Consider the following 26,078-nt stretch of genomic DNA (forward strand, 5'->3'; position numbering starts at 1 on the left):
AAGTGGAAATTACTGATCCAGGCCCTACATGCTGAGCGGTTGATATAATACCCCCTACCACCCGTGGGACAACAAAGCTTCCCCCACCCCTACCGCCGGAGGATCGGTAGGGGCCCCAATACATTGCTATGCCTAGGGGTCTACACCGCTGTTATTTTTATATGTGTGTGTGTGTGTATATATATATATATACAGGTCGAGTATCCCGTATCCGAATATCCGTTATCCGAATTATTCCGAAATACGGACATTCCAGAAAGTGAAAAAAAAAATTTTTTTTGCTAAAAACTCACTGGGGACATATGTAACAGCATCACTGGGGACATGATATGTAACTGGCACTATATATGTGCAAGACAATGATTGCTTGGCATTCAAATTCAGTGCTGAGATAGTACACAAATTTTGTTTCACGTTTTGAAACCTTGTTTTTTGAACAATTAAAATTTGTTTGTATGTATTTTATGTGGTAATAAAATATATTTGTGTGTATATTATGTGTTTATACAGCATAAATGCAAGATACTTCAAAATACATCATTGAAATATTAAAATATTCCGAAATACGGAATAATCCGTTATCCAAAATTCTCCTGGTCCCGAGCATTTTGGATACGGGATACTCAACCTGTATATATATTTATATATATATATATATATATATATATATATATATATATTATTTTTATTATTATTATTATTATTATTATTTATATACATTTGTTCTATCTATAATACTTTAACTGACCCGGCATATACTGGGTCACCTAAGTGTCCATCTCCATTCTTTGCTCCGCCCCTCTGGAAACCCCCTTCTGAAAATCCTGCGTTTGCCCCTGACATGTACACACACACATTCATACTAAAGTTAATTTTATTAGTAGCCAAATAACCTACCAGTATATTTTTGGATTGTGGAAGGAAACCAGAGTACCCAGAGGAAACCCACGTAAGCACTGGGAGAATATACAAACTCAGCACAGTTAGGGCCATGGTGGGAATTGAACCCATGACCTCAGTGCTGTGAGGCAGTAATACTAACCATTACACCGTCTGTACTGCCCGTGTATATATGTATACTGCCATCACAGTGATGTTAGCGCCTGCTGCTGCTTCCTACTTCAGATGCACTACAGTGCCCAGCGAACCCTGTAGGCTGCCACTGTATACCTCCAATTGGTGAAATGACTACTGTTTAAATTTTGCATAATTTCCTTAAAATAAATGAAATAACTTTCTGTATCAGTTACTACTCAATACAGATTTTTTTCAATTTTAAAATCTGCGTTAAATGTTTTTTCCTTTTTTTTTACCATGATCCCTTTACAAGTTTTTAATTATGCATGTAATAATACAATTATAGTAAAACTAACACAAGGTTATTTGCTAATCTCCTAGTACATCGTTTCAGAATGCAAATAATGCGCACAGATAGTTTCCGAGAAGCACTAATCCAGGAATGCATAAAATTATAGGTTAGAATTTTAAAAATATCTAAATGCTGGTTGACTAAATTGACTGCAGTTGGGAAGCTTTGGAAGTTTCTTAATCTTAAAGCAGTAATTTAAAAATAGTATTAACCATTGCAAGGAGCCTCCAAGTCAGTAGCTCATGTAAAGATGTGTGGGAAATTCCGCAATCTGAAAAGAGCGACTACAGTACGTTCAAGGACGGCAATCTGCAATTAATGATCGCTTCCTAATTAGAGAACAGTGGGTTGGCTTAAAGTCTGTGATATGTACCATCAAACAGATATTCCGGCCCACATATGGGGATGAGCTCATTTGTATGCAGTATATAATTAACGCAAATTAAATCTCTTTCCGATAAATCGCTTCTTGTCCTGAGCAACAGAAAATGATACATATGGGATGTTGGAAAAATGCCCATAGCTACATACTCTGGTCCCAACCAAAAGCAAGGCAAGGCCAAGTCCTACCGGGAGCCTAAGACCTTCTAACGGGAGCATAAGACCTACTCCTACCATGCGTTTAAGACCTCCTACCGGGAGCCTAAGACCTTCTAACGGAAGCCTAAGACCTCCTCCTACCAGGAGATTAAGAACTCCTACCAGGAGCCTAAGACCTCCTACCAGGAGCCTAAGACCTCCTACCAGGAGCCTAAGACCTCCTACCAGGAGTCTAAGACTTTCTATCGGGAGCCTAAGTCCTCCTACCGGTAGTCTAAGGCAAATACTTTAAAGTCACTATAAATCTATTACTATTTTGGGATGTCATTTGTTGGATCGCTAGCTATTGTGCATTGTTTTGTCTTCCCCCAACTTTCCCCCATCTCCTGTTGTTCCTACCATCCCTCCCATATCCCCCTGCTCCTCCACTCTCCACCTATTCTTCTATCCCCCCGAGGCTACAAGGATTCCTGTGTCTCCAGCCGCAAGATAGGTAGGTACGTGCAGTGTTGGGTTACCAACATGGCAGCCGTATTGATCACCTATGGGGGGGGGGGGAATACTGTGGTACAATGATAACTGGGGGCACTACCGTTTGTTTAACACATTAATTGTGCCGGAAGTATTTACACAATATCCTTTTTTTAATAACTGTGCCAGCATATCACATTGACAATTTTATGGGTAGGAGGGCTGCCACAAATGAGTTGGCCTAGGGTTCCCGCAGACCTTAATCCAGCCATGGGATGAAGCATTACATACAAAAATTTTGAGTTGTATGTAGCAGGGTCAACAGTGCGGTATGTCATGGCAGGTGAGTGGCAAGCCCTCAATATACAAAATCTAGTTCAATCGTGGCAGTCAATCCTCAAATGCAAATCAATTCCTTGAGGTTACCTCTTGGATCCCAGGAAGTATTTTAGCCCTTCACATAACTTCTATCCCTCCTGCTGCCTACCACTAACCACACACCCTAACCACCCCAATGCAATTTATCCTACCTCCGGGATCTGTAAAGATACAGACCCTCTCTAGATCCTGCTTTGGTATTACATAAACTTTAAATCAGCATATAACGGTATCTCTACCCGACCATCCAAAAATGCCAGCTCCAATTATTAAAAGTACAGTATATAGTATGGTGCAGTATATTAAATAACACATGGAACCCATGTAGCCTCACACATTGGGCTGAAGTGGACCACTGCCAAGGAGTACTTGACCCCCTGAGGACTTTATCAATGCATTTTGACGCACTAGGGTGTCCTAGGCCTCAACAATTATGCCCTATAGGGAGTTTCCTTTTTTATCAAAATCTAGGTATATGCTACAAGTGGGCAAACTCTGGCAGTAACAAATTGTGGCGAGGGGGGTAGAACCATTGAATTATTGGCCACTTAGCATACCGAGTCATGGCGCCAACATGGAAATGCCGATTCTTCTGCTTTCACGGAATGCTCAGTCCCTTAAAAAAAACGTATGTTCATTTTATAAAGTAAGTAAACATGTTTGTAGCTCTCAACAGGATGAAACCTGGATTTGAAGTAATGGGCAAACAGACCACAAACCCACGTCTTCTTTGTGCTTTTTTTTATTTAATACTCTGCTTAATTACACAGGAAAGACCAAAGCCCTTCATCCATCAAAACTTTCTGCCTAGACCAAAAGGAAAGCGGCAGAGGAACTATAATTGTTACAATGATTTACATGCAAATCATTTAGTCCGTTTCAAAAAAGGGATTAACGACTTTCCGTTTTAAAGCGTCATTGGATTTGATATAAGCCTCACTTCAGGCAGCAATTAAGCGCCACGCTGGTTGTTAAGTGCAAGTTAGAAATCATTTTTGGAAGATTTAAAAAAAAAAAAGGTTCTAAAATAAACAGCCATCAGGCTCGTCATAGAATATAATAAACGCTGCTTCTAGAGCATTAAGCTGCCCTGTATTCGTATATATATATATATTGTGCTAATACATCAAGACTCGGGGGCACTCGCAAAGTTCAGTAGCTGCTGCTAGAAATGTAATTGGTGTTTTTAGGACTTGTTTCAGACAACTATCAGATGCTTATTATATTACTGTTTGAATGAAGCGTACCGCCAATCTTCAGACCTGACACCTTGATAGTAAGGGTAGAGTGTGACGCTATTTTAAATGGAAAATAGGAAAGTACCTAAATGACTCAGTCGCTCAGCAATGTTGGTCAGTGCGTCGTTTGCATTTGAAAAGAGAACACATGTAAAGTGTTGTGGGAACTGTATAGAGGTGGGGGGGGGTAACTGGGTACAGGGGAGGTTATGTGGGTGAGTCAGGAATCTGATGAGTTTGTCTGAAGAGGTGAGCTTTAGGGGAAAACCGGACTGCATGTAGGCTACATGAAAACCTTATTGTGCATTGGATTGACAGAGGGAGCCTAAAGGATCCGTTTGGTAGTACAAATAGTCTATTTTTACTTGCGATCCATACCCCACAGGGCTGCACATCGTTATGGCAAGCCCCTTATTACGGTGCGATTTTGGCTAACTTTCCTTATGATGTTGACTATAGACTATTCTAGTCAAAATTGGAAGGAAAGTTAAGGCAAATTCGCACCATGTGTCGGCCCCTTTACACAGAGTGGAGGGGTTGAGTCGGAATATATTCTGAGATATGTGAAGAGATGGGTGTTATCGTAGTTGTTCTGGTAGCCTTATGTTTAAGTAAATGCATTTTACACTGAATGCGCTAGTATAGAGATGCGCGGTGAATGACAGGGCAGAGCAGTAGAATGCTTTGTGAGGAAGGTCAGTCGACTGAAAGGTTTGTTTAGAAGACCAATAAGGAGGCAATAATTACTGTGAGTGATAATGAGGACATGAGAGAGTTTTTTGTTCAGAATCTTTTGAGATACAGCAGGATTTGGATTCTTAAGGTCTCCATACACTTATGCGATGTGATATATCGTCAACTACCCGGCGGCTAGGATCGCATACGATACATCGTGTTCGATCCCAGTCATGACTGCGAAATACGGTGTATCCCAGTCATGACTGCGAAATACGGTGTATCCTAGTGGCAGCCATGACGATCTACGGATCGATCTGATGCGCACTAGACCTAAAATAATGTAACTTTTGCAACACAAAAAAACAAAATTTGGATTTAAAATCTGAATTTCAAACCGCAGGAAAAATTGGATCAGGGATTCATCAGTAGATCCAGCCCGGGTTTTGGTTCAGTTCATAACACAGGATTTCTGGAGGACCGAACCGCACATCTCTCTATTTATGATTCATCTCAGAGCATTTACTGTAGCGCAGGAGATAGCCAGGATTTTTTTGGATTTTGGAATATTTTTTGTTTCATACTTACCAGGTCCCCTAGAGCTGCCCTGATGGTCCCCCAACGTCCACGGCGGCCTTCAGGATCTTCTTCAGCGGCAACTCCGGTCCCAGGGGTGCAATGCACGCAGGTGCGCCGATGACGTCACCGAAGCACCCACACATTTGCGCAATGCACCCCTGGGACCAAAGATGCTGCTAAAGGGGACATCAGGGGACGAGGTAAGTATGGAAAAAAAGGGGCTGGGGGCCTAAGGGAGACCTGAACTGTATGTGTGAGTATACTGTATATATATATATATATATATATATATATATATATATATATATATATTAGCTAAGCCCGCTCGAAGCAAAAGCTTCAAAAGCCAGTCTGCTACCTTGTGATTGCCTCTGTGTTTCTGTGTGTGTGGTTGCCTATGTGTTTTTTTGTATGTGTGAAAGAGAAAGAGATGACAGTGTTTCGGCTACCCACGGACACTAGACAAATATATATAAGATTATAAAGGCTCAAAATCGGGTTCATCAACAACTATAGACATAATAAGGAAAATACAATTGGATAAAAACAAATATAAGTATCTGATCATAAGTTAAACCACTTGAACCTTAGCAATCCAATCAAGACAATACACAAGCATCTATCGTTCTTCCCCACTCCTTCCTTTCTTGCTTTGATCTACTAAATTGGTTTACCCTGCACTTATACTGCATAGTACAGTGCATTAGAATTAATTGCAGCTCAGCATGAGTGTAGCACTTGGCAGCCCTATCTGTACACTTGGGTTATGTAAAGTGCAATGGAAAATGCTGCCGTAAGTGAAGGGTAATTTACAAGCTGCATTTACTCTCTGCTCTTTTGTGTACCATACAGTGTTTGGGTTAATGACAACAGGGCAGCTGTTTCAATGTTGCTAGTATGTCACATAAGCCATAGTACATTTGTGTTGGTCATACATGTATATTGTATTAACCCAGGGTTGCCTACCCTCCCGGAATGGCCGGGAGAGTCCCGAAAATCGGGTCCGGTACTTGTGTACAATCATGGCTCCCATCGTATGCCACCGCATGCCATATGTAGTGGCATGCGATGCGAGTTTACTGTTTTTATGCATTTTTGTTAAAAATCGCATGTGATGCGATCTGATGCGATGCGATGTCATTTTTCACTGAAATTATGGACATGAGTTAAAATCATGTAAAATGCACCCCAAATGTAATTTTTCACACTGTACCACCCCCACCCCGAAGCGTGGCGAGCGCAGCGAGCCCGCGAGGGGCGGCGGTACGCGTCCTACGACCTTTTCATACCCCCACTATCCACGTCGGTGTGGAGTTGAGAATAGAAAGTGTGGCGAGCGCAGCGAGCCACCGTGCCTGAAGCGTGGCGAGCGCAGCGAGCCCCGCGAGGGGACGCGGATACCTTCACAGGTATCCGTGTCCCCTCGCGGGCTTCACAGGTATCCGCGTGCGCTCGCCATGCCGACGTGGATAGTGGGGTATGAAAAGGTCGTAGGGCGCGTACCGCCGCCCCTCGCGGGCTCGCTGCGCTCGCCACGCTTCGGGTTGGCGTTGACAGTGGGGGTGGTACAGTGTGAAAAATGACATTTGGGGTGCATTTTACATGATTTCAACTCATGTCCATAATTTCAGTGAAAAATGACATCGCATCGCATGAGATCGCATACGATGCAATTTTTCCGTATACGATGCCCATCGTGGGAGCCGTGATTCTACACAAGTACCTCGGGTCCCCCTCCCGGCCTCCCGGAAAGGTGGGCAACCCTCCCGGTTTCTGGGGGACCCCGCCCGACCCCCCCCCCCCGTTCGCGGCTACCTTCCCCTGTACCGCGCCATTTAAATAACGAGATATGCCAATCTCTGTTAAGGGGGCGGGGCTAAAGCATCAGAATTGCATCATTTAGCCCCGTCCCCTCTGTGGTGATCGGAAAAACGGGTCATTACCATAATGGGAGCGGGGCTTTGTGACGTTGCACTCAAGCCCCGCCCCCGACCTCCTGCTGCAAGTCTCCTCTCCTGGCTTCTACCGGAGAGGAGATTAGAAAAGTCTGCAACCCTGTATTAACCTTCCTCTCATCTAATGTCCGCTTTCTACACCAGACAAGTAGTGGTAAAAAACATATTTTCAATGAAGACGAGACTATTAAATTATCTATTAGAGGTTAAAAAATTACAGTGAAGAAAGAAAGACATTCCACACAGTGGGCCTGATGTACTAAACTTGAAAAGTGATAAAATGGAGATTGATAAACCACCAGCCAATTAGCTCCGATCTGCCATGTCATATGCTGGGTTTGAAAAAATGTCAGGTAGGAGCTGATTGGTTGGTGGTGTGTCACTCTCCATTTTATCACTTTTCATGGCTTAGTACATCTTGTCCACTATTGCCATCTTACCCAATAAGCCAGTAAGAGGTGTAGATGGGGGTCAGCTGCCAGACAAGGGTCAACTGCAAGGCTTAGTTGGATAGCCCAATGCCAACTGCTCAAGGATTGGAGGCCATGTGCCAACCCCATGCCAACTGCTTGAGCCACAAAGGGGGGCAAATGCCAGATCAATGTCAAGAGCTCCAAGCTTAGATGGAGAACAATTGCCAGCCCGATGCCAACAGCTCAAGGACTGGGGGCCAATTGCCAGCCCAATAACAACTGCTCAAGGCATAAAGGGGCCGAAATGCCAGCTCAATGCCAACAGCTCAAGGATTAAATGAGGTGCAACTGCCACCCTAATGCCAACAACTCAAGGCTTAGATGGTAGACAACTGCCAGACCATCACTAACAAGTCAAGGTGTGGCCTGAACTTCTAGGAAGGCAAGAGACTATCCAACTAGGAAATCACCATCATAGACCATCAGCTCAGCCCCAAAACTCCACCTTTTACTGTAATAGGACCACACAAATACCATAAAAGGGGGCATAATTAATCCTTTATATTTTTAACTCCTGCTCCTATATGTGTTTCAACACGGCCTTAAAAATTTCTTCTGTCTTCCAAAATTGTCCAGCCCCAGTTAGCGTTTTGAAACGTATACAGCTATTTTACCATTCACTGGGATCAAATATACCAAGCCAACCGGGAGATAACTCAGCATTTCTTTCAAATGCCTGATTTGAGTGGACTCAGTTTATATTAAGCGCACCTTCAACATCGAAGTCATGCAAAGTTTATTCAGTCAAATTGTAAAATTACTTTTTGTCACGTGTGCTTTTAACTTGAGAGATTAAAGTCCGGATAATTTAATTTATTCATAATGAAACAGAATACATATTAAGCCTAAATTATTATTATATCATAATATACCATAAATAGAATTCAGTTTATGTGATAGATTTATCAAGCTTCAAACAGTGATAAAGTGGAGAGCGATAACCAGCCAATCAGCTCCTGTCATTTTTCAAACCCAGCCTGTAAAATGACCGGTTGGAGCTGATTGGCTGGTGTATTATCACCCTCCACTTTATCACTTTTTGAAGCTTTATACATCCGGGTCTAAGAGATATATAGGTTGAACTTGTCCTGCGATTAAGTTTCTTTAATTTGCACGCTGCATGCGAAGGGTTAAACGCCGGCAAGGCCCAGATTTCAATATATATGATATATAGACAATGACATGCCTAACATACACTTATAATTAAATTTCCCAAAATGCTCTTCAGCACAGCGCCATCTGTATTGAGTAAAACCTCAAGCCTAATGAACTTCATTCCAGCTCATTAAGACAACAATGTCATTTTACTAAACCCCTATCGTATGACTTTGTGCCTACAAACATTTCTAAAACCCCCCAAGGAAAACATTTCTTAGATTTTTTTTAAAAATAAAAATTACACTCGGGCCTCGGTAAAAAAATAAAATAATATATAGATAAATGAATCATTTAGTTTTTTAGGGCAGGATGCACATTCCCAATGTAAGATCAATGTGGACAACAACTTTTTTTGCATGTGATATCAAAGCAGGGGATTTAAAAGTGTTTTTTTTAAATGCCACTGTTTGTTATAATTTAAAATATCCACCTAATAAACTTTCCAATTAATTAAAAAGTACAAAATCAATCTTTAAAAAAAAATAATAATAATTTTTTTATAATAATATATCTCTTTATAAAATAAAACAACTGCATTTTAACTTTGAATTTAAGGAAAGTTTTTGAATGGAAGTCGGATGAATTTCTAGTTATTAGGTTCTCAATATATGGAGATGGGGGCCGGACGGGTTCCCGACAGTCATGATCCCGACAGTCATTTACCCGACGTCGGGATCCCGACTGTCAAAACGCCGACAGCCGGTTGCCCGACGGCCACCTGCTATTTTCCCTCGTGGGGGTCCACGACCCCCATAGAGGGAGAGTAGAATAGGTGGCCCGCGTAGCGTGCCCGCAGTGTGGCGAGGGGCTTTTTTGCGCTCGCCATGCTGTCTGACTCCGGGCAATCGGGATAATGACTGTCGGAGTCCCATACCACACCTATGGAGATGAGGGTTCAAGAGCTCTACAAATAAATAGTGATACACTACATTTAAATTATCCAGAAAGAATTCACGTCCACAGTTTGTTTTTGATCTGTTGGAGCTAACAGGAGCACCCTAGCAGACACATGGGTGGGCTGAAGGACAGGGTCACCCTCACAGCATATAATTACATGGTTCCAAGCCTGTTGGAGGGGTCTGGGCCAGCTGTTGAGGATAAAAAATGCTCATTACCGACAGATGTCAACAACACAATGTCGACAGGACCTGGAAGACGACACTGGAGCCACCGCTGGGGCCGGGGTTACGGTAAGAGGCTACTAGACCACCAGGGATGGTTTATTTACAGTCCGTCATGTTGGCCCATTGACCGTTGTCACGTCAAACTGGCCCCCTCTGAAATACCAACCCAGTATTTAAATTAGTTATTTCTAGTAAAGTCAAAATCGGTGATATCCAAAATCGCACATTGGCAAAATCGGACCGTGTGTATAGTCAATATCAGTGGGCTCCAGAGAGTTCAAGAAAAATCGCATAGTCAAAACTGCCCATAATAGATATGGCTAACACTATTGTTGGACTTAATAAGGAAAGCCAGGATGGGAGTCATTTATGACACAATAAAATAGCAAAACGCAAGTGTGACCTTTGAAATAATGCAAGTTTTCCAATGTTAGCATGCATATTGAAGATGGCATCTTTTATAATATGCAGAGAGAGACAATTCTCATGCATAATCCAAAAATAAACCAGTAGGTTAATTGACTCACAGAAAATGCGTAATTGTGTGTTTATACATGGCCAGAATGGATGGGCCAAGTAATTGTTATCTGCCAGCAAATTCTGTGTTTCTAGAAATGTTTATATTAATAATCAAGTAATTGCCAAGGCAACATGAACAGAGATAAGTATCAGCCAATCAGCTCCTAGCTGCCATGTTATACGCTGTGTTTGAAGAGTTCAAAGAGAGTTGGAAAGCTTCTTTATCAGGTCATATTGGACAGAGCCACCACAGCAAATAGGAAATAAGGTGCTCACTGAGGTCGTGACCTAGGAAGCAGAAGGGCAAATACCAAGTGCAACCTTGCAAAACATCCAACCAATCAACTTCCAGCTATTATTTTATAGAATATATTTGACAAATGATAGGTAGCAGCCGATTAGTTGCTATTTGCATCTTTTTCATTGGTCAGCTATAAAAGTTTTGATTGGTTCAAGGACACTAAGCACATATAGGCATACATGTTATCATGTATGTAATATATGTGCCCTCATCACAATACGCATGGGGTACCATAACAACACACTCTAAAGAGTACCCCCGGACTCCTGTAAAACTAGCCAATGGGAGTCCAGGGGCAGGCTTAAAAAGAGTTATGTGTTATGGCTTATGCGGATTCCTGGGTGCCATGTGTACTGTGATGCTAATCCCTGGGGAATCCAAAGAGCCCATATATTACATACATGATAACACGTATGTATATATGTGCTAAGCGATTCTCCCCCACCCTGCCGCAACAAAACTGCGCTGTAGCCATTGGTGCTCCCAATCAGGGGCGGATCTAGACTTTTTTTTATAGGGCGGGGCGGATTAACAATTAATTATGACTCACACCACAGCAGCCACTGTCCAGGGGTTTAAGAGCGCCCAGGCTCATCTGCACCTCAGCACTCAATAAATCTAGACTGTACCAGACAGCATAATCAATGCCAGATCTTTGAACCTGGTAAAGCTGCCATACAGGTAATACCAATAACAGGGGATAGTGATCACAGCCACACAATATTAGAAAAGGGGGGGGATCGCCCCCTGATTTCCTCCCCCCTGGATCCGCCCATGCTCCCTACTAAGGTCAAATCTTCCTTAATCAGACAAGCTGTGTCTTTATATACGCATGTTTTTAGACATGTTTGGAACTTTTAAATTGTTCATCTTTTAATCGACTTTTAACAGAAAAATACAAGTTTTAACAAAATCTACTGGATGACATAAAAACAAAAATGTTCAACAATTTGGATTACATAAAAATTCAATGACAAAACAATGTTTTTAATTTCATGAGCATTTCGGCATTAAATGCCTGGGATCTATACCATTAATAACTTGCAACTGAAGCCCGTCAGTAGAAGCGGTAACTGGTTCTGTACTTAATATTATTGCCCTTTTAAATCCTGCAGCTGAACCTGCAACGGCTTTGGAACAGAAGGCTTATACCGGTGCTATCATTTTAATGCATAGTAATACTGCTGGGCATTACACACACACTGCTGGTATGTTGGCATTATTGATACAGCTGGCATAATAAATGTGACACTGTAATTAATGCTGACGTTTGATTGGTCATTCCAATTTCTGTTGGTTTATGACTTAGCCCTACTGCTAATATTATATACTACTGGGTAGTATTACTATCCTATATAAACAAAAAGTCTAAAACACTGCTCCTCACCTCTATAGGGGGAATTCAAGTGCTCTGTGCGACAGCAGCCACTAGATGGCGCCCAATGGACTTATTCAAGCGTAACCTAATATGGGTCGACGCAATGACCCATACCACCTCAGATGAATGCAAATGCATTGTTTCTGATTACCGGTACTCCTCACCTGCATGTCAGATACAACCTGCAGGCTACTGGTCGCCTAGGAAACCCGGAAACCACATTTCAACAAGCGTTGCAAAGATACAAGTTGCTTTTCTAGCATTAATTTCTCGGCTCTGATGGTTTACAATGCGGAACCTTTCGCTTATACATGGTCTCTGATCTCCCAACCGGAGGGGCAGGCGAGCTGTTAGTAGTGGTCAAATTACGAACGGGCGGCGGAGGCATAAATGATAGGAAGACACCCAAAACAAACATGGTTACAGAGTTCAAAGACCAGCCTCATTCTAGACATGGACACAGAACAAACCCACTCGGCGATCAGTGAAATTTCGACTACCCCAGCATCCTCTGAGCGTGTCTATTTATAGGGTCCTCCCTTTCATGTGGTAACGTGATGTGGATTTTACAAGAGTGATCTTAATGGGTTTCAGATGGTTCACAGGCAAAGAACAACTCATTTCTATGAGAACGAGCTGCCTGACGGATACGCCGCTAGGAAGCAGGAGCTATTCTGTCCTTAAACCGAAGTATAATGGGGTAATATTTCCCGCCCATGTATAAATGTCACGCAACAGCACAAGCAAAGGGATTATGCGATTTTCTTAGATTATTCTAATTGTTTGGGGTCAATATATTGAGAATATCATTAGTGGTACATTATAATATAATAATGTGTATACATATGCGATCAACATGTTGGCACTGGGGTTAATCTCTGTACAGTGCTGTGAAAGGAGATTCGATAACTGCGGAGGCCATCTGAGGACAAGCAACCCCCCCACCATGCACAGAGAACCAGAATTATAGGATACGAGTTAAAAGCCCATAAAAATGATGCGATTTTGGCCCGATTTCACCCGATGCCGGTGGATTGGGCCAAGAACTTGGGTGAAATTGCCCCCAATCACAGGTGTATGAAATCTGATCCAATGCACAGTTCCGTGCGCATCGGATCAGAGCCCGAGATCATACAGCCATCAGCGGCACATCGGGACTGCTTTTTTATCAACCGCTGGGGGATGCAGAAAGCCGGGCGGTGGAGGGAGCTGAGAGCGGGACTGAGGGAGCCAGGTGAATTTAAAAAAAAAAAAACATACAAATGATTAGGCGGCCACTGATTGGCTCTTTCTCTAGCTCACACTAGATTGCTTAGAAAATGCATAGCGATAGTGATGTGTAGCGTTGCTATAGACTGGCGATTAATATCCAGCATGCTCGATAAATCTAGTTAATCGCCGGACAGGGCCAGTGTTCTCAACGGAGGATGTAATGCCACCCAAGTTCGATCGCAGTGCGGGATGCCAGCTGAACTCGGACATTTAATAATGACTTGTAAATGATTGCCCCTTTAAAAAAACATCCGAGTTCAGCCGGCATCCCGCACAGCCGCCCAATTCAGGCGGCATTACATCCCGCCCCTTATCTCTCTTCGCTGTATCACTCTCGAAAGCTATGAACAAGGAAATGTTACAACAAAACATGCGTCAGTTATCTTTTATGGTGATTATAATATTATAAGATGGTATCTTATGGAGTTGCTATTGCTCAGTTTGGTATTTCTCAGCTGGTTAGAGGGATTTAGAAAGTTTTCATTTTCAAATGACTCAAATATGCTGTGTGGTTTTGGAGCTCACATTTTCCTTTTTAAGAGTGCCACATCCCTGAATCGTTGTTTATTCTAAAATATAGCGTGCCAATAGCAAACCACACTGAGGAGAAAACATAATATATAGCTTATTGACGAAATAGCTAGGGGTAAGATCACCATGCCCTTCTCCCAACTAGCTCTGCCCCCCCCCCTCTTCCCCCCCAGGTATATGTTGAAACATTGCTGAAACAAGTAATTGGAGTTGATCGTTTTATTGACACAAGAAAACTTCTTGGTTAGCAAAACAAAGGATAAGTAGAGTAAAGCTGGGTACACATCTATACAATCCCTGTTTTCTTTAGAGCGTTTGATCGACCATACACTCGATCGGCCGTCCACAAACACCAGCCGATAAGCGCGTACACACCTTTACAATTTTACTTGCGACGTTCGATCTACTCCCATCCGAACAATCGCAAGAAAAAGATTGTACCACCGTACACACTCTCTCGATTGTCATTACATGATGGTTAACAGCCCTGCTGCACAGGTATTTGTAGTGCCACGTAAAAAATTAAGTCCGGCAAACCGCTCTGAAGAACGGTGTAGCTGGCCATCTACATGTAGACAGCCGGTGGGGTGACTAGGGACAAACGTATGGCAAACCGCTATAAAGATGGGGTGCACGTCTACATGTAGACCAGCGGCAGGGTGACTAGGGACAGGTGTACGGCAAACCACTATAAGGATGGGGTGCACGTCTACATGTAGTCAGCCAGTGGGGTGACTAGGGACAGGTGTATGGCAAACCACTATAAGGATGGGGTGCGCGTCTACATGTAAACAGGCGGCAGGGTGACTAGGGACAGGTGTATGGCAAACCACTATAAAGATGGGTGCGCGTCTACATGTAGACAGCCAGTGGGGTGACTAGGGACAGGTGTATGGCAAACCACTATAAGGATGGGGTGCGCATCTACATGTAAACAGGCGGCAGGGTGACTAGGGACAGGTGTACGGCAAACCACTATAAGGATGGGTGCGCGTCTACATGTAGACAGCCGGTGGGGTGACTAGGGACAGGTGTACGGCAAACCACTATAAGGATGGGTGTGTGTCTACATGTAGACAGCCGGTGGGGTGACTAGGGACAGACATACAGCAAACTGCTATAAAGATGGGGTGCGCGTCTACATGTAGACAGCCGGTGGGGTGACTAGGGACAGGTGTACATGGCGTTCCAGCTTTGGGAGTATAGTCGCAAGAACGGCCAGCATATTGATCGAACGTGCATACACACTGCACTTTTGTTCTGATATGGGCCCGTCTGGTCGGATTAATATTAAACAGCACTGAACCTTCGACCGACCGTTTATCGATCGTACAGCAGGAATCGGGACAGCGTACACACCTATACAATCGAACGGCCGTTCGTCCCAGATCGAACGAGTGACTCCTAGATCCCTTTCTTGACTTAAAGGCAGGAAAGCAATGTAGCAAAAGCAATGGGGAAGGCTAGTCAAATGCTTGGTTGCATAGGGAGAGGAATCAGTAGCAGAAAAAAAAGAAGTAATAATATTTTATAGGTCATTGGTACGACCTCACCTAGAGTACTGTGTCCAGTTCTGGAGGCCATATCTTCAGAAGGATGTAAATACATTAGAGAGTGTACAAAGAAGGGCAACTAAAATGGTGCATGGCCTACATTACAAAACTTACCTGGAAAGACTAAAAGATCTTAACATGTATAGTTTGGAGCAGAGAAGGGAAAGGGGGGACATGATAGAAATCTTCAAATATATCAAAGGTTTTAACATTGTACAGGAGGGAGGTAGGTTCAGGGGAAATGATAGAAAAAATTACTTCACAGAAAGGGTAGTGGATAAGTGGAATAGCCTCCCATCAGAGGTGGTAGAAGCTAAGACAGTAGAACAATTTAAACATGCTTGGGATAGGCATATGAATATCCTTACAAAGAAATAAGGATCGAAAAGGGTTGAGATTACCTGAAGGATAAAAAAAGGGGCAGACTAGATGGGCCAAATGGTTCTTATCTGCCGTCAAATTCTATGTTTCGATGTTCTATGTAAATATGTACATGGGAAGGTCGACAGTCAAAAGGTCAACACATATTCGACATGAACACCGTCTAAGCTTCGGGCACGGAGCCTCGCTACTCTCGGGACACTATTTTATTCTCCCACCACGCCCTAGAGGATGGTAGGGCATGAAATACTGCCTATCGGTACAAAAAAAAGGTGAAAAACTTGTGTCGAACTAGGGTCCGGATACCATTGTTTACTTATTAACAGTTTCTTATATAGCGCACACATATTACGCAGCGCTTTACAGCGAATATTCGAACATTTACATCAGTCCCTAGCCCAGTGGAGCTTACAATCTATATTCCCTACCACATGTACACGCACACACAGACATTCTAGGGTTAATTTGTTGGGAGCCAATTAGCCTACCAGTATATTTTTGGATTGTGGGAGGAAAACCGGAGTACCCGGAGTAAACCCACGCAAGTACGGGGAGAATATACAAACTCTGCACAGTTATGGTCATGGTGGGAATCGAACCCATGACCTCAGTGCTGTGATTACACCATCCGTACTGCCCCATGTGATATTATGTCTGTGTCTTAGCATTAGAGTCATGGCTGGACACCATTCGGGATGTAGGGTGCTCATAGCCAACTTCTAAAGACCAATCTCACGCCTGGTGTCGGAGATTCCCCACTGCACAAACGTTCTGCAAAGTAACACCCCTTGGCTAGAGTTGAGGAACCCTCGTTCTTCAATGTGTTCAGCAGGGTTCTGGCAGACACATCTGTCACCTTTAGCACTGATCATCCCTCCCCGCAGCAGGAGAGATCAGACACGGCAGCTCCAAATGAAAGGACTGGGAACTCCACCAAAGAAGTAATATTGATTTTTGGTGGAAATCCCCTATAACTGTTTGGAACATATCCACGGATACATTGGCACCGTTCCCACCAGCCAAAGAAGAAGTGCATCATGTTAAAATCTTCCCTCCTGCAATTTAAAAATACATTTTCCACACCTTGTCGTTGCAGCAGCGGTACTCCCAAAAATGACGGTACCTTTGATCATCACATGACAGATATCAAAGGGCAGACCACGCAGGCTCGCAGTACATCTTTCAAATAAAGGTCAAGAGGGGATAGAGAAACATAAGCCAAGTCTATTACGGAAAGATGTGGTTAAACAATGTTTCCTTAAGTGTATTATTCCAATGCACTACGCTGGAGGTCATGTGACTAGGTCATGTGACTAGGAGATGCCTCTGTTGTTCTGAGAAGCTCCTGTTTGTCCTGAAATATTTTAGACGCACAACACTGGAAGCTTTGACGTATACAAATCAGATAACTATGAAACTCATCATGGGCTAATTCATTTCATTTTTGACCTAATTCAGACCTGATCAGAAAGGGGCCAAATTCGTCCCCGTTCCGATGGTGGGGGGTCTGCCCATGCACTTATGCATGTGCAAACCCACTCAAGGCGTTCGCACGGGTAGAGGAGGGTGGTCAGAGGCATGAAGCGGGTGGCTGCCATCACATGACGTCAGGGCCCGCCCCCTTTTCTTCGGATAGCGGCTGTAACATAAGTCAGTTCTGACTGACTTTTATTACCGAAGGCCGGAGAAATCATTCGGCGGTGAGCGATTTCTCCTGCTAGCTTGTCCTGTGTTTTTGATGTCGAACTAGACCATGTCAAGGTTTTTGATGTGTCGACCAATAGCGATCGTCCTAATGACTGTCGACCTGGACATTGTCGACCTAATGACCCATCGGGGGAAGGGACTCGTATGTTTATTCAGGAGAACGCCATTTTTTGTTTAACGTACTGAAAACTGATATCCAGGTGTTAGACCGGGTACTCGGTCAGCGGTCACAACCCCCATGAAAGTGGTTTGGCCACGCCTACGCAACGCCGCATCTCCGCCCATTGCTGTCCCTCAGACTGCAGTCTCACTTTGCAGAGTGCCACAGCAGTATGAGCCGTCACAGATGCACACTGCGGTGGGCGCGCATGCGCCGTTGTGTGAAAAATCAGCGGTTGTGGTGCACGGCCTGCCCTTCCCACATGCGGGCAGAGACTTGGGGGTAAATTTACTAAAAATTTGAGTCCTAGTGAAGATGGGATGTTGCCTATAGCAACCAATCAGATTATATCTATTATCTTCTAGAATGTGCTAAAAAAAATGTAGAATCTAATTGGTTGCTATGGGCAACATCACATCTTCAATAGAACTCCCATCTCAGTAAATTTACCCCTCAATCAAAACTGTTCACACAGAAAGGACCCAGAAAAAAAAACGGTACAAAGCCCTTTTTGGCTGGTACAGGCCAAAAAAAAATGGTACTGTATCGGCCAAAAAGGTACAGTTGTAGGGTGTGCATGATTATCTGCACCTGTTATGGGGCTGGGGCAAGTTTCAATGGTGCCCCGCAGTGACTGAGTGTTTAAAGGGGCTCAAAGTGGGCGTCTCCATCCTTGCACAGGGAGAGGCACGGTTGTGCGCCAGGGAGGGGCTTGTAGCAGAGCCTGAATACAGACGCAGATACAATGCTGGAAAAAGAGGCAGACAGAATCATATTTATGTTAAGATGTAAAGGCCCCCATACACTAGCCGATTTTGGTCAGATTTCGGCCAGATCAGTCGGATCTGGCCGAAATCGGACCAAAATCGGCTAGTTTTAATGTCCCCTCAGATCCGATGCGCGGTCCCGACTTGGGACCTAGTGGGGCGGCGCGGCGGTGGAGGGAGGAGGGGGGGCTGGGGACGCTGCGGGGGACACAGGTGGCATAGAGCCGGGCAGGGGGACCCGGGAGCTGTCAGTACTGAATAAAAAAAAAAAGCCCATACAATGAATGGGCGGCCTGTGATTGGCTGAGCGCTCTCTCAGCCAGTCAGCAATTGGCTGAGAGAGCGCTTAGCCAATCACAGGCTGCCCATTCATTGTATAGGCTTTTTTTTCTAGCACTAACAGCTCCCGGCTCCCTCTGCCCGGCTCTATGCCGCCTGTGTCCCCCACAGCGTCCCCAGCCCCCCCTGCTCCCACCAGCAGCCCTGCTCTGTAGCCCCCCCCCCCCCCCTGCTCCCCGGGTTTTTTACATGTGATAAATCGAGACGATTTATCACATGTAAAAAATGGCACATCAAGTGCCAATCTAATCAAGCTCCCCCGGGGAGCAGCCGGGGAAGCTCAGGGGGAAGTCGGGGGTGACTTGTCCTTAGGAAAACAAATCGGGTCTGAGGCCTGTATGATTAATGCATTGAAATACTTAAAGGTCTAATTTTTTTTTATTCTGTAAATTCTGGATTAAAACCAGAATTTGGAGGAGAGGCATAAAGGGTTAAGACCAATACTCTAGGGAAGACCATATTGGCTGACCCTCTGTGAGACTCCATCAGGGGAATGCCAGGTGGGAGGTGTAGGGGGTGTGGCACACTGAACAGCATCCCCGCCCCCACTGCATGAGGTGATGTCATCCCTGGGAAAATTAGCTCACACAGGAAGCTAGGCTACTTGCTCAGGAGTCTGGGTAAGTTTGGCTAAATTTGGGAGCTTCCCTGGCCTTCTAGATATCATCATAATTCAGCACCAAATCATATTTCAGTCAAGCACGGAGAGAACATGCAAACTCCACACCAACACCATTAGTAATGAAATGACTCCATTACCTTGGTGTTGTGATCCGGCAATGGTAACCACTAAGCCACTGTGCTACCGAGTATGTATCTGAAACACGTAAAGCTATAAACAGCCCGGCTTTAGCATCCAGGTACGTTTCCAGTCAGTCACTCTTGTACAGAAGAGCTTACCGTCGACTTCACGGAGTAGAATTATTTTCCAAACTTTGCATACATTTTTCGCATTAAACATATAGTTGAGCATTAGAAAAATACGTCTGTTATTTCACACTGTTATTAATGGCGTAAGGAACAGACCAACCAGGACTGTTAGTGAATCGGGGCTGTGTACTCCCTCATGCAGGAAGTCTTTGTGGAAAATCATATGTCGCAACAGGATGAACATTCCCTGAAGCCTGTATTGAATTACACATAAACAGAACTATCAAGGAGATTTAGCAAGAATAATGTTTGAACAGGTTCAAACTTCCAAGTCTGAAACCACCTCAAAGAAGGATACACAAAATATAAAAGCAATTAATCATCCCGTTTTCCACCATGGGGGGACTATAGGTGACAGTCCCCACGGCGGCTTTGAAAGCGCATGCCTGTAATCGCGGGATTGCAGAATTATTCCAGGCTGTCCACAGAAATTATATTCAGTGGGACTAATTCAGACCGGATGGCGGGGCATATTTTGTTTGTAAATGGACAAAACCCATGCTGCACTGCAGGTGGGGAAGATGTAACAGGTGCAGAGAGAGTTAGATTTGGGTGGGGTTGTGTTCAAACTGAAATCAAAATTGCAGTGTAAAAAAATAAAGCAGCCGGTATTTACCCTGCACAGAAACAAAACGACCAACCCAAATCTAAAGGTGCCCATACACTAGTCCGATTGGGCCTATTTCACCGGCCCTGTCCTGCTGCCCGTCCGATCTCAGACTCGGCACCGCTCCCGGCGGCAGGTAACGTGGTCGCATGCGATACATTGCATGTAAAAGGTGCTTGCGATCCTGTCGCCCGGGAAGGTCCAGGGCGGCTCATGGGGAGTCAGATGGCCATACACTGTTGCCATACATCGCAGAAGTGTATGGCCACCATTACTCTCTGCACATGTTACATCTGCCCCACCTGCAGTGCAGCATAGTTTGGTCCATATGCAAATAAAATGTGCCCTGCGATCAAGTCGGATTTAGGTCCACTGCACCTTTAAATGTATAAAACCATCACAAAGAATGGACACAAAGCAAAAACCGAAAAGTGTAACAGAAAAAAAGCAGAATTAAGAAACTATTGTTCTCTATTATTACCCTTTCTTTATATATTAATTTTATTTAAAAGAAGAAAATGGCAGTACATGGTATAGTTCAGGGGTGGCCAAATCTATCCTCGGTATCTACCAACAGGGAACTTGTGTAATATCTGGGCCACTACTTAAGGCATGCGATGAGACGCGATGGGACCCTATTTTCAGGGTTTTTGGACGTTACTGTACTGCTTTCCTAGCACGGCGCCCGTCTCATTGATTGTATGCCTTAAGTTTAAGGTACTTAAGGCATACAATCAACACGATGGACCCGATTTTTTAATCTCATGGATCTTATGTATCCATAAGATGCATGAGATAAAAAATCGTGAGCCCCCAATAACCATTGTTAACGCCACCAGCACTATCAACGCCAACCCGAAGCGTGGCGAGCGCAGCGGCACGCATCCTCCGACCTTTTCATACCCCCACTATCCACGTCGGCGTGGAGTTGATTTTATATAGTGTGGCGAGCACAGCGAGCCACCGAGCCCGAAGCGTGGCGAGCGCAGCGAGGGGACGCGGACTACTTTACATGTATTCCGCTTCCTCGCCACGCTTCGGGCTCGGTGGCTCGCTGCGCTCGCTACGCTATATAAAATCAACTCCACGCCGACGTAGATAGTGGGGGTATGAAAAGGTCGGAGGATGCGTACCGCCGCCCCTCGCGGGCTCGCCACGCATCGGGTTGGCGTCAATAGCGGGGTGGCGTTAACAATGGGGGGCCATTTCACCCATGAGGGGGGGTTAGCAATTAAAATTGGGGTTTTGGGGCCTTTTTACATTGATTCCAATGTAAAAATCTCGTCGATTGCATCATCTCATGCATCTTATGCCGCACAAACACATAAGATGCATGAGATGCTTGAGATATCAGCCGCACACATACAATCTAGATCGTGGGCGCCGTGCTAGGAAAGCAGTACCGACGTTCCTTGTACAATGTAAAATTCGGTCGCATCGCATGCCATTACAATGGCATGCGATGCAATGCGACCGACCCGATTTTTACTGTTTTTAATGTTAAATGGCCCCCAGACCCGATTTTTAATTGTATACCCACCATAAAGGTTAATTAATAGGTAAAATGCCCCCCCATTGTTAACGCCACCTCACGATCAACGCCAACCCAAAGCATGGCGAGCGCAGCGAGGGGCGGCGGTACGCGTCCTCCGACCTTTTCATACCCCTACTATCCATGTCGGTGAGGAGTTGAATTTATATAGTGTGGCGACGCTCGCCACGCTTCGGGCTCGGTGGCTCGCCACACTATATAAAATCAACTCCACACCGACGTGGATAGTGGGGGTATGAAAAGGTCGGAGGACGCGTACCGCCGCCACTCGCCACACTTCGAGTTGGCGTTGATCGTGGGGTGGCGTTAACAATGGGAGGGCATTTGACATAGTCATTACCCATCAGGGTGGGTGTTCAGTCAAAAATCGGGTCTGGGGGGGGCATTTAACATAGGAATCAGGCATCAGGGTGCCTGTACAATTGAAAATCGTGTCCAATCGCATGCGATGCAATGTGACCGATTTTTGATTGTACAATGACATAAGATTAAAAAATCGGGCGCCCAGATAATACACAAGTACCACCAACAGTTGATGTTTTCCATACCACCTGTGGATCTGTAGAATGTGTCGGCTAAGAATGCAGCACATGTTTGAAAGAGTGACAGTTAGTAATTACTACACCTGTACACCAGCTAGGTAGCCTGGAACATGTGACTGTTAGTAATGACTGCAGCTGTGTACCAGCTAGGTGACCTGGGGAATGTGGCAATAATGACTACACCTGTGTACCAGCTACAGTACTTGGTCTGAGAAATGTGACAGTTATTGGTGAGCCCCAGCTAAGTGCACAGGTGTACCTGTTGGTTTGGCTATCCTTGGTGTAGATCAGTGGTTCCCAACCTTGGTCCTCAAGTACCCCCAACAGTGCATGTTTTGCAGGTCTCCACACAGAATCACAAGTGCAATAATTAGCTCCACCTGTGGATCTTTTCAAATGTGCCTGAATAATGAGTGCACCTGCCGGGTGACCTGGAAAACATGCACTGTTGGGGGTACTTGAGGACCAGGGTTGGGAACCACTGGTGTACATCATTGTTCTTCTGGGTAATTCCATCTATGAATATATGGCAAGTGCGGCACTGCTGTGACATGACTGTAATGCAGGACAGCACTGGATCACCATCGACAAGTGATACGCTACAACAGCGGTCGATGGGAACTAGTACAAAAAGTACTGTCTGCGCAATTATTTGGGCTTGCGATACAGTTCAAAGTCAAAAGTTCAAAACAAATCTATCACACCGTGTGTGGGCACCTTAACGGAGACGTTGCTCACATTAACCAATCAGACACTAGCTAACAGTTATCTGGTACAATCCATAAAATAATACCTAGAATCTGATTGGTCGCCCATAGCAAACCCTCCCCTTGACCACTGATACATCTCCAGCTATGAGTCTTATTAACTGAATACCTCAAGATAACATTTAGTATTAAAAAAGTAACAACTGTACCATATAAAGTTTAACCTTATACCAATATTTCTGAGATATTATTTGCAAAAATCCCATAGCTCTGTGCTTGGATTTTATCCTTATCTGGGATCCATAGTTCTGCCTGGATTCATTTGGGTTTATTTACTGAGATGAGAGTTCTATGGAACATGGGGTGTTGCCCATCGCAACCAATCAGAATCTACTTATTTATTTAGCACTTCCCAGAACAGGGATTTTATCACCAGTTATTTATATAGCACACACATATTCCGCAGCGCTGTACATCAGTCCCTGCCCCAGTGGAGCTTACAATCTATATTCCCTACCACATGTACACGCACACACAGACATTCTAGGGTTAATTTTTGTTGGGAGACAATTAACCTACCAGTGTATTTTTGGATTGTGGGAGGAAACCGGAGTACCCGGAGGTAACCCACGCAAGCACAGGGAGAATACACAAACTCCGCACAGATAGGGCCATGGTGGGAATAGAACCCATGACTTTGGTGCTGTAAGGCAGTAATACACCGTACATGCTGCCGCATCCCAGCATGCCCTGCTACAGTTTTGCTATTTGGCCATGCTAAAACTGTTGCAGGGCATGCTGGGATGTGTAGATCAACAACAGCTGGAGGGCCGAAGGTTCCCCATCCCTGCCCTAGAAGATAATGCACTAAGCTTCAAAAGTGATCAAATGGAGAGTGATAAACAACCAACCAATCAGCTCCTGCTTGACATTTTTCAAACACAGTCTGTGACATGACAGGTAGGAGCTGATTGGCTGGCTGTTTATCACTCTCCATTTTATCACCTTTGAAGCTTTTAGTGCATCTGGCCCTCTCTGATTGGTTGTCCATAGCAACATACTTCAATAGAACTCCCATCTTTTAGTGAATAAACCCCATTGTCTGCTTTATTCAGTGCATCCTACAAATGAATCATAATTCCTAATAACCTGCGGAGTTGGTTTATATACATATCCACCCAGTCAGCAGCTTTATTATCATGCAATGTAACGTTTCCTCAGCGCAGTCATTGGCTATAATAAGTTTTATGACTGAGCGCCGGCAGTTATAAGTACAATTAAAATATATACATCTAAATCATCCGTGTTATTGGAAGCAGATGCAGTTTAACCCTTTGTGCTGTAGAACGGATATGTCTTTTTTTTGTGTGTGCTTTACACAATATGATTTTTTAATAGTTACTTCTCCTGCTTCAGAAACAATGCCACTGGGAACAAAGGCGGATTGTACGTGGGAATTATTATATGGTAATGAATACGCACTCTTTATACTGGGCCGAGCCACTATAACGCTGTATGGACTATACACAAGTCTATAGCATAAGTTCTCAAAGTCGGTCCTCAGGACCCCACACAGTGCCTGTTTTGCAGGTCTCCTCACACAATCACAAGTGCAATAATTATCTCAACCTGTGGATCTTTCAAAATGTTTCAGTCAGTAATGAGTGCACCTGTCGGGTCACCTGGAAAACGTGAACTGAGTGGGGACCGTGTTTGAGAACCGCTGGTCTATAGGATAATCGCATACGTGACATTAACACCTAGCACTTAGCCACTGGCCCAACATCTCGCAGTGAAGATCCTTTTTGGCAGCAATTTTAGGAAGTGCTGAGCCAGGATCAAAAGATTTGCCTGAGGTGAACATACAAACTCTACACAGATAGTGCCTTGCCCAGGAACTGATGATTCATGTACCCCGTCCAAGGCTGACCAGCCACGGTGCTCATGTTTCAGCCGGGGGACCTTATATAAAAAGTGTCAAAATACAGGGGACCCCCAGATTTTTTGCCCCCCGTATTTTTGGAACTAGGTCCGACTCAATGAGCCATTTTGGTACTTATGTATTATCTGGGCTCCCATGTTAAATGCGCCCCATTTTTTCATACCCCTACTATCCAACTACGCATAGAGTTGATTTTATATAGTGTGGCGAGCGCAGCGAGCCACCGTGCCCGAAGCGTGTCGAGCGCAGCGAGCCCCGCGAGGGGACACGGTCTCATAAGAAAAACAGGAGCCCAGATATTACATAAGTACCGCCATTTTTTTATTTTTCTAAACACAAAATCGCACATTTACTCAAATTCGCACATTTTCATGCCTCAAAATCGCACATTTTCATGCTTAAAAATCGCACATTATCGCACTTAAGCGCACTTTTTGTTCCGGAATACGCCTCTCATTAAATATGCGAATTCCCAACAAAAAATGCGATTTAAAAAGTGCGATAATGGGCGATTTTAAAAGTGCAGTACAATTGCATTCTATTAAATGTCACCCTTTGTGTTGTCCCACAAAACAAGGGGTAATTGTGCAACCTGACAAAGCCACGCTGCACTCCAGGTGGCGCAGATGTAACCTGTGCAGAGATACAGCTGGGAAAGGCGTGTCTAAGCGAAACTCTAAATGACAGTTTAGAAATAAAGCTATAAAGCCTTTGTGGACTACATGCAAAAGCAGGCAGTATTTACCCTGCATGCAAATGTAAATGATACATGGCTTTGCAATCTTTGCAGTGCAGCATGGTCTGATCCGGAAGCAAATTCGCTCCTGTCTCCGAATAAGCCTTTAAAAGTGTAAATTTAAAAACTCAAATTCTCAATTAATAAGGAATAACAAAAACTTGATTAAAATTACCCAAAAGCATTCAGCTCTT

The 26,078-nt window shown here is 44.2% G+C and overlaps 1 protein-coding gene across 12 annotated transcripts in view; it reads right to left on the minus strand.

Annotated features, from left to right (window-relative positions):
• The window catches only part of TCF7 (transcription factor 7), a 95,721-nt gene that overhangs the window by 63,218 nt on the left and 6,425 nt on the right, over positions 1 to 26,078 (minus strand). Inside the window, exon 1 of one of the 12 annotated variants that reach the window (XM_083181440.1) lies at positions 23,786 to 23,915. The exons of the other annotated variants lie outside the window; for them this stretch is intronic. Within the exon in view, the coding sequence (XP_083037566.1) occupies positions 23,786 to 23,899 (114 nt within the window). The 5' untranslated portion in view covers positions 23,900 to 23,915. Of the gene's footprint in view, positions 1 to 23,785; positions 23,916 to 26,078 lie in introns of those variants that run through there. 12 annotated transcript variants of the gene reach the window in all.

The sequence above is a fragment of the Crinia signifera genome, chromosome 4 (genome assembly GCF_055691185.1).
Source record: "Crinia signifera chromosome 4, ASM5569118v1, whole genome shotgun sequence".
Classification (NCBI taxonomy): Eukaryota; Metazoa; Chordata; class Amphibia; order Anura; family Myobatrachidae; genus Crinia; species Crinia signifera.